Source organism: Mus pahari, chromosome 2 (assembly GCF_900095145.1).
Source record: "Mus pahari chromosome 2, PAHARI_EIJ_v1.1, whole genome shotgun sequence".
In the NCBI taxonomy this organism is placed as follows: Eukaryota; Metazoa; Chordata; class Mammalia; order Rodentia; family Muridae; genus Mus; species Mus pahari.
The window spans coordinates 29651414-29660603 of NC_034591.1; the positions used below are offsets into that span (position 1 = coordinate 29651414).

A 9190-nucleotide genomic window follows, 5' to 3' on the forward strand; every position below is an offset into this window, starting at 1 on the left:
TGTAAGTACATTGTAGCTGTCTTCAGACACTCCAGTAGAAGGAGTCCAATTTTGTTAAGGATGGTTGTGAGCCACCATGTGGTTGCTGGGATTTGAACTCAGGACCTCTGGAAGAGCAGTCAATGCTCTTAACCGCTGAGCCATCTCTCCAGACCACGTGTTTTTGTTTTCTTAACACCAAGTATTCTTCTAAAGTGTATTATTTTATCACACACATGGTTTATACACGTACACAGGGTATGTCTGTGTATGCATATGTCTGATAGCAGATGTGAGACTTTTTTTAAGCTGGTAGTTTCATGTTTGAGTATACTTGTTCTCTTTGCAAACAGTAAAATATTGATTCTATTAATATGGGCAATAATCAGATTCAGTAAATACAGTTTTCATATTTGTATTGCATATGATGCATATTTTATTTTTCTTCTATAGATATGTTAAAATTTTATAGTTGTTAAAATTGTAGTGTAACGATACATTTGGAATTCATGGTATCACATTTTTTTGATAACCCTAATTGCCCATAGCATAGTTGCCAAGCTAAGACTCTCTGAGCTCCCAGAATTCAATTTATTAAGTCAAAAATGGTCTATTTAAAAGTAAAAAGAAAATTGGAAGAATATTTACCTAGCATGCAGGAAGCCTCAGATTTAATTCCCAGCACTTCATAAAACTGAGTGTGCTGGTGAAGCCTGGAGTCCCATATCTTCGGAGATGGAGGCAGAATGCTCAGAAGTTTAAGGTCTTCCTTGGTTACATGATGAGTTCAGGGCCAGCATGGACTATATAATATAAGAGCTTGTCTCAGGGAGAAAAATACTTTTGATATGAGAGTGTTTGTTGCTTAGCAATAGATTGATACTTAGCATATGTGAAGTCTTGAGTTCATGTTCCATATTCAACCTCTCTACCTTCCTACCCTACAGAGAAAAATCTGGCTGGTGATATAGCTCAGTGATAGAGTACCTGTTTAGCATGTTCAAGGCCAGGACTTTATCTATAGCACCACAAAAATAATAATTTCCAAATGTAATTCATTTTAAACAACTCACCTTACAATTTTTCCATAAAGCAAAAAGGTATAGTTTAAAATAAATGCTTACATGAATAGTATTTTAAGATTATCACAAACTACCATCAAGGGGATAATCACACAAGTTGTTTAAAAGTATGATTTTTTAGGTTTAGTAGAGAGCTTAGACCTACCCTTACTCCTTGTATTTAGACTAAGTGATTTATACATATAGATGTACATATATAAAGTTTAACTTAAAAGGGACAAATTTTAATTATTTTTCTCTCTTTGTTTGTTTTGAGACAGGACCTTTCTATGTAATCATGACTGTTCTGGAATTCCCTATGTAGACCAGGCTGGTTTGGAACTCTTAGACATATATTTGCCTCTGCCTCTCTAGTGCTGGGATTAGAGGCATGCACTACCACACCTGGCTTGCTTTCTTTCTTTCTTTCTTTCTTTCTTTCTTTCTTTCTTTCTTTCTTTCTTTCTTTCTTTCTTTCTTTCTTTCATGTAAGTACACTGTAGCTGTCTTCAGACACTCCAGAAGAGGGCATCAGATTTCATTACAGATGGCTGTGAGCCACCATGTGGTTGCTGGGATTTGAACTCAGGACCTTTGGAAGAGCAGTCGGTGCTCTTAACCACTGAGCCATCTCACCAGCCCCTGTTTTTTCTCTTTTTAATGTTTATTTTTGGGTCCCCTTGACAGATTGTTAGTCAGCTTTGGACCCTTTGCTACTTTTCTATAATATAAATTGTCATAGAATCTCATTGTTTCCATGAGTCAAAAGACTGGGCACTGCTCAGTGCTGCAGAGCTAAAATGAACATAGTGGCTAAACTTCTACTGTTTCCCTCTAGAGGTAGAGTATTGACTTTTCTAAAGTCATGTAGTTGTTGGTCAAGTTCAGCAACCACAAAACAGGTTGAAGATACATGTAGGAGATAAAGGAAAGGTCCTAGGAATGGGAAGGAATTGGATTCAGATGAGATTCGGCTTTAGATAGAAGGATGTACATATGCTTTATTAGCTGGGGGTAGGGGTGAGGGTGGCATTTTTAGGGTTTAACAACCAGAGGCTGAGAGACTGAGGGTTCCTTGCAGTTGTAGAACTAAGTTATGCCCTTCTTTCTGGTTGGGTGATAGTCAGGCCCTACCCATGGCTCCTGAAGGTTGGCTACAGTTCTTTGCTGTGCTACCTTCTCACAGATCAAGGAAATGCCCCACAGATTTGCACTTCACACTTGAGAGTCTGTCTTCCAAATGCCTCTAGCTTGTATAGGGTTGACAAAGACACCTGCAGGAAGTGATCCATCAAGGCTCTGGGGATGGATATGGGCAAAAGCTCACTGATAGCTACATCTCTTCGGGGTAAACATTCTACGGATTGGGAGGCACATGGGGCTACTTGTCTCTATCTCCTGGTGACCTAGCACAGACCACTTTGGGAGGAAAGAGTCCCTGTTCTTGCAACAGAAGCAATAATAGCTTCTTGGTAACTCAACTATGGTGCAAAGTGTTTTATTTGTGGTATACTGCTTATTTATGCTATTGTAAGGTTATGGTTGAGAAATTGAATATTCTAAATGTTGAAATGTTTCTTTGTAAAGCTGAAGTGTTTGCTAGTATATTTCAAAATAACAATAAACAAAACAATATAAAACTTTTCTGTTTTTAGGTATGGTAGAAAGCAGCAGACATAATTGGAGTGGCTTGGATAAACAAACTGATATTCAGAACTTAAATGAAGAAAGGATTTTAGCATTACAGCTTTGTGGGTGGATAAAGAAAGGAACGGATGTAGATGTGGGGCCATTTTTGAACTCCCTTGTGCAAGAAGGAGAATGGGAAAGAGCTGCTGCTGTGGCTTTGTTCAACTTGGATATTCGGCGAGCAATCCAAATCCTGAATGAAGGGGCGTCTTCAGAAAAAGGTATTAGGTTATGCTCTGAGAACTGGCAGGTCATAGAATTTTGTCAAGAAAGGATGTGGGTAATTTTCAGTTATCTAATCAACATCTTTTTCATTCAAAGGGAAAATATATAGTGTTGAGCAGTAAATACTAGCCAATCCCATTTATATATGCCTTGGGATAGGTCAATAAAAACAAATGTATCTTAAATGACATCTTAACAATAACATAAGTTGTCTAGCATGTATGTCCTTGTTTTCTTTTTAAAGACAGATCATATACATTAAAGAATAAATATTGGAACTGCTTTCATTTGTAAGCACTTTGACTACAGACAGCTGGATATATTCTACTGTGTGCTTTCTCTTTTGGTAGGAAACTAAATGATAGTTTTGCATAGACCAGTGTAGATTCTTATGAAAAGCATATTTTGGTCTGGGAAATGTTTCTAATTGAGTCCAATTAAAGCATGTTCTTTTTGTGTGTGGGGTGGGGAGGGCTAGGGAGGGAGGTGTGATAAAGTTTCTTTGAGAATTTGCCAGAGGATCCTCGGGGGACCAAATCAGTCAAAAACAAAGAATTTTGGTTGGTTGGTTGGTTGGTTGGTTGGTTGGTTTTATTCTAGTTTTTTAGGTGTAGTTCACTTAAATTCCTACAGGGTATATTGCTATTTATATTTAATACATAATAGAAAATTATTTCTTGAGTATTTAGAGTACTGAATTATTACTTGTTCTGGCCTACTTTCAACCTATTATATAGTTCAGTTATACTATAAAAACATGAAATTTACTGTAATCTATTTAGTTTCATTCTAAAAGTTAAAAAGGTTAATGCTTTGCCCCGAGCATCTTTACCTGTGCTTCAGGGAAAGCCTTTTGTACTTGACAGTATGAGAGGTATGTAGTGCCATGAAAAAGAGAAAAAAAGAGCATATATGAGACTGTGGGAATCAAGGTTCAGTCCTCCCCCAAAAGGGACTCTATTTCCAGTTTAATTTTGCTTCAACCTGAAAGCCTACTTTCCTATCATATATATCTGGGAGATTTGGTATTTGTATGCTTTTATTTTAAAAGATTTAAAATTTTATAATAGAGTAGGTATTAAGTGTCTTGGAAAACATTTTTGTAAAAGTGAATAATGAGCCATTCAGCCTCATTATTCTTGGCTGCACTGTATACTCAGAGCAACTGTTTATAAAAGCCATAAGTAACCAATGCTTTGTGTACTCATGTCTACATGCAGTTGTTGTGATGATTCTCGTAGCTGTTTGACCTAGAAGTTTTCTAAGTATATTAAAATAAAAATACCAACATATTGTTATTTTTTTCTCCAGTTGATCCTTTGTATGTCAGGTTATGTATTAATAATTAGAAGTAGGAAAATAAGAAACCTTTGAAAATTATGATCATGTGGTAAGGGGCTGGAGAGATGGCTCAGCAGTTAAGAGCACTGACTGCTCTTCCAAAGGTTCTGAGTTCAAATCCCAGCAACTGCATGGTGGTTCACAACCATCCATAACGAGATCTGGCACCCTCTTCTGGAGTGTCTGAAGATGGCTACAGTGTACTTACATATAATAAATAAATTAATTTAAAAAATGATCATGTGGCAAAGTAGCGTTACTTTCAGTACTCTCCAGTAGTGTGGATGACCTTACTAGTAAGAGTGGCAGTAACTTTGGTGAGATGGTGTCACTTGTCTCCCTTTCGATATGAGGTGATTTTACAACCTCATAAAAAACTGCTGGATGAAGAACTTGAAAGTAAAACCATTACTTGCTGCAGGGGAAGCAGTTCAGTGTCAGAGCATGCCAGTGGGATTCTGGGTTCAGTCTCCAGTACTTCTCCATGGGGAAAGTACTTAACTCATAGTGTTTCCAGGCGTGTGCATATGAACTGTTTTTAAGAATGTATTTTTTTCTTTGTACTCTTAACAAATTTAACAGTTTTAATTATTTTCTTATTCAAATTCACCCTTTGGTCACTGTGTTGAGGATTTAAGAACTCTGGGGGAAAGGGGCTATTAAGCTTCTGGTAACTGACTAGCTGTGTACTTTTAACCTGCAGGAGATCTGAATCTCAATGTGGTAGCAATGGCTTTATCAGGGTATACGGATGAGAAGAACTCCCTGTGGAGGGAGATGTGCAGCACCCTGCGCCTGCAGCTCAACAACCCCTATCTGTGTGTCATGTTTGCATTCCTGACAAGTGAAACAGGGGCGTATGATGGAGTTTTGGTGAGTTATTTTCTGTCTCCACATCCTCCTTTGAATTAACAGGGTTGCTTTTTTATGGTTTTGTTAATACAGCTACAGAACTAAGAAAGACTATTTCATCCATTACTGAAAAACTGAGCAGTAGAAATGTACAACTATAAACATATACTTGTATTTTCTGTTTAAATATTGTGTGTGTGGGAGCGTGGACAATTGATGATCACTCAATTAGTTTTGGCTAAGGCGCCTCACATCTTAAATAAATGGTCATTTTCAGACAAGTCCTGTTTGGAAAACCGTGTAACCACACTAATTATAATAATCTATATTTTATTTAGTCTTTCAGATCCTTTTCTCTCTTTCCGATTTAGTCACTGTGTAACTCTGTCATAGCTTCCTTGTCACACACTGAGGAAAGAATGAAGTGAGGTTTCCCATTCCATGTCAGTTGTTGAAATGAACTGATTGCTAAATGTTTAAATATTGCATTTCTGTATTTTAATTAGTGACCTGTAATAAGATTCCTTCTTCTCTTATTCCCATAGGGAGAGCTGAGAAGGAAATTCATATATCCAAGCTCTTTTAAGAATGTACTTAATGTCTATGTAATTTTATTTTATTTTATATTGTTAGCATAAGTACATACAAACTGATTTTAGAAACCAGAAAAAGCTCCAGTCTTTGTTCTGCCACAGTTAGCCTTAGCTGTACCATTAACTTAGGGCTCTAGTTTTCTCAGATATAAAATGGACCTAATTTTGTTATAAGCCCATTTGTTTTTGTAGCACATGTAACTGAGTCTAAGAGCTTATTCACTTTTAAAGATAGAATTACACTTTATAATTGAGGAAAGGTAATGAGCATCAATGAAAAGGATATTAGATTTTAAGAAGGAAAACTTCAAAGAATGACTCTGATAGAAAGTGGATCATTTTGCTACCTATAAATTAATTTTTTTCTTATTGCAAAATTAGTTAGAACTTTCTAAATTTATGGTAACATTTTCAAAGTATTTTTTAAAATAATATTGGTGAATAAAATGCTGCCTCTAAATATTCTACTGCAAACCACCCATATAGCAGTATTGGACAGAGTATCAGTTTACTAGTTTTAGGTTTTGTATTTAAGAGGTAGGGTTTTTTAGAGGTAGGTTTATTTTTCTTTTATGTGTATGCATGTTTTGCCTGGATGTATGTCTGTGCACCATATGTGTGCATTGTCTAAGGAGACCAGCCAGAGGTAAGCATTGGATCCCTGGGAACTGGAGTTACAGGTGCTTGGGAGCCGCCATGTGGGTGCTGGGGAATTTAACCTGGATCCTCTGGAAGTGTTCTTAACCACCGAGTCATCGTTGCTGCCCCCAAGTTACTAATATTTTTAATCTCTACTGGTATACTCAGTTCATAGATTTTTCTAGATTTGGTGATTAATTTTATGTAGCTGTTTCTCCAAAGGTAGTTGTTTTGAGAAAGATTATGTGACATCTAATTATAGTTTAAATTGGTGTTACAGAAGAATGACCTGCTTTTTTACATCTATATAACTGAATTAGGTAGGTCTGTCTGCATTTGAAAGATAAATCTTCACTGTTAGGAACAATGACCTTTGTATCGTGTTTCCTAATAGTAATATCAGAAAAGGATTCTTTGACAATTGATGACTCTTCTAGCATCTGAACAGTACCTTTGTAACACATTTGAAAATAAGCGTATAAATAAACGGCATGTATAATTGTTCTCCCCCCACCCCCCAGTATGAAAACAAAGTTGCTGTACGTGACAGAGTGGCATTCGCTTGTAAATTCCTTGGTGATGCTCAGGTGAGAACTGATTCAAATCCGTATTTGAGGTGATTAATGTTTACTATGAATTATTCTTAAGAAACTAATCTTTACATGTAATTGCCTGTGAGATTTTTTTATATGAAATCTAAGAAGGCAGTTATTACATTGAAATTATAAATATGCATATAATAACTAAATTTGTTTTAGAATATTGAGTTGATGTTTATTTTTGCATTTTGAAGAACTTAGCAGATACAGATTTTAAACTCAGGCTTTAGTAATACACACAGTCACGTAAACACTTACCTGCTCCTTCCAGTGCAGAGATGGCTAGCGGTGCTGTAGTAGTGACAGATCTTAGCGGAATGGGAAGGAAGGTTGGCTGCAGTTTGCACAGGATGAAATGGAAAGGAAATAGTTTTTATCGATGATTATGAACATAGAGCTCTAATTCTGTGATACTGTTATACTACCATGACAGTCAAGCACTTGCTGAAAAGAGGACACTCCTAGATCTAGCCATCTATAAACATAGGAAATGATTGCGGGAACTAGGGAGATTAGCACAGTCGTTAAATACTTTGGAAGTTCAGGGACCTGAATTGAGCCTGTGGAAACCTGAGTGCAGCAGCAGATACTTGTAATCCCAGGCTGGGTGCAGAAGCAGTAGGGTCCCAGGGACTCTCTGTCATACTAGCAAATCACTGAGCTCAGCTTCAGTGAGAGCCCTGTATCAAAATATAACTTGGAAAGCTGTTGAGAAAGACATCTGTTGTCAATCTCTGGTCTCCACACATGCCCTCGCACACATGCCACACAAAAATAAATTGATTGTGGATAGATACTGTATTGAAACTTGAAAGTGATGTAGACTCCTCAGTACATATTTAGATTTGGCAAGGGATTTTGACTTAAAATGTTTTTCATCAAGAATAAAAATGTTCAAAATATAGTAATTCTCAGTTATAAAATGTGTAGTGAAACAGATTGCATTGAAAAACTCACTTTGAAATTTTCAGTTAAATAAATACATTGAAAAGCTGACCAATGAAATGAAAGAGGCTGGAAATTTGGAAGGGATCTTGCTTACAGGCCTCACTAAGGATGGAGTGGACCTGATGGAGAGTTATGTGGATAGAACCGGAGATGTCCAAACGGCAAGCTACTGCATGTTACAGGTTAGTGCGTGTGACACTGGCTTTAATAAAAAGCCAGGCCACACTCTATGTGTCCCGTATTTCCTCAGCTAAAGTGCATGTGCTCTGTCTGTTCCTTGCATATGGATTTTTCGTTTGCAGCTTTTCCCCATTGTTCTATTGAGGAGGATGTGTGTTTCATCTTCCTGGCCCTAATTACGTCATTTGCTTCTCCAGGTTTTTCCTTTAGTCAGACTGGGTCTGAGTTCATGTAAAGCTCAGATGGAGGGAGAGGAACTTCTCTTGAAGGCCTCAGATCAGAGTGTCCCTCACCTCCCATAAAGGACTCCCTCGCCTGATCTGAACAGTGGTTTTGGTTGCATTTGAATAGAAGGCGAAAAGTTACACTTGAGTTCTTTTACTCCCAAGGATCCATCTTATTACCAGCAGAGTAATTTCAATAACTACTTCATCAACATTTTTTTTTAATTGCTTTAACTGTCCAGTAGTTAAAGCAGATTTCAGGAAAAGATTATTTAATACTTTAATTTTGTGTGAGGAACATAAACCCATCCTCCATGTCACTGCTGTGTCCAGTTGGCCTTCAGCTGGTCTTACCTTTCTTGTTATGAGCGCCTCTCTTCTTGGTGCCTTCTTCCTTTTGTATGAAAGCTTCCTTTACGTTGGTGAACAAATGGAAATGTGTTTGCCACCCCCTTTCTGTGTGCTTTCCTGTGATCTTATGTAATGCTCGCTCAAAATGCAGAGTCTGCTTATATAAGGTATCAAGCCACCACTTGTGAGAAAGGGTTTTCCTCCATACAGTTTCCTCTCTGAAATGAGTTTTTTGTCTTTTAAATTAACTACTGATATATGGCTACAGAGTGCAGATGCTCAGAACACTATTTGTAAATATTGTTAAAATGCAGACAGTATGTACAGTGAGCGACCTTTTAAGAAGTCTAGTCAGATAATCACTTCATTTTAGTTGGGATGCTTTGTCTTTCCATTTGGCCAAGGCTAACTGTGCCATTGTGCTGTTTTCATTTTGTTTGTCCTTTGTTGCCCTGCTGTATTTTGTATCAGTTTCTGTATTTCACCTTAATTCCTTTTATTTCACTTTA

General features: G+C 37.1%; 1 protein-coding gene across 4 annotated transcripts in view; it reads left to right on the top strand.

The window, feature by feature from the left end:
- Mios (meiosis regulator for oocyte development) overlaps positions 1–9190 on the top strand; it is a 26866-nt gene that overhangs the window by 10424 nt on the left and 7252 nt on the right. For all 4 annotated transcript variants that reach the window (XM_021190123.2, XM_029535090.1, XM_029535093.1 and 1 more), the window contains 4 exons: positions 2696–2950; positions 4999–5168; positions 6901–6966; positions 7950–8108. In XM_021190123.2, coding sequence (XP_021045782.1) covers positions 2696–2950; positions 4999–5168; positions 6901–6966; positions 7950–8108 — 650 coding nt within the window. The remainder of the gene's footprint in view (positions 1–2695; positions 2951–4998; positions 5169–6900; positions 6967–7949; positions 8109–9190) is intronic.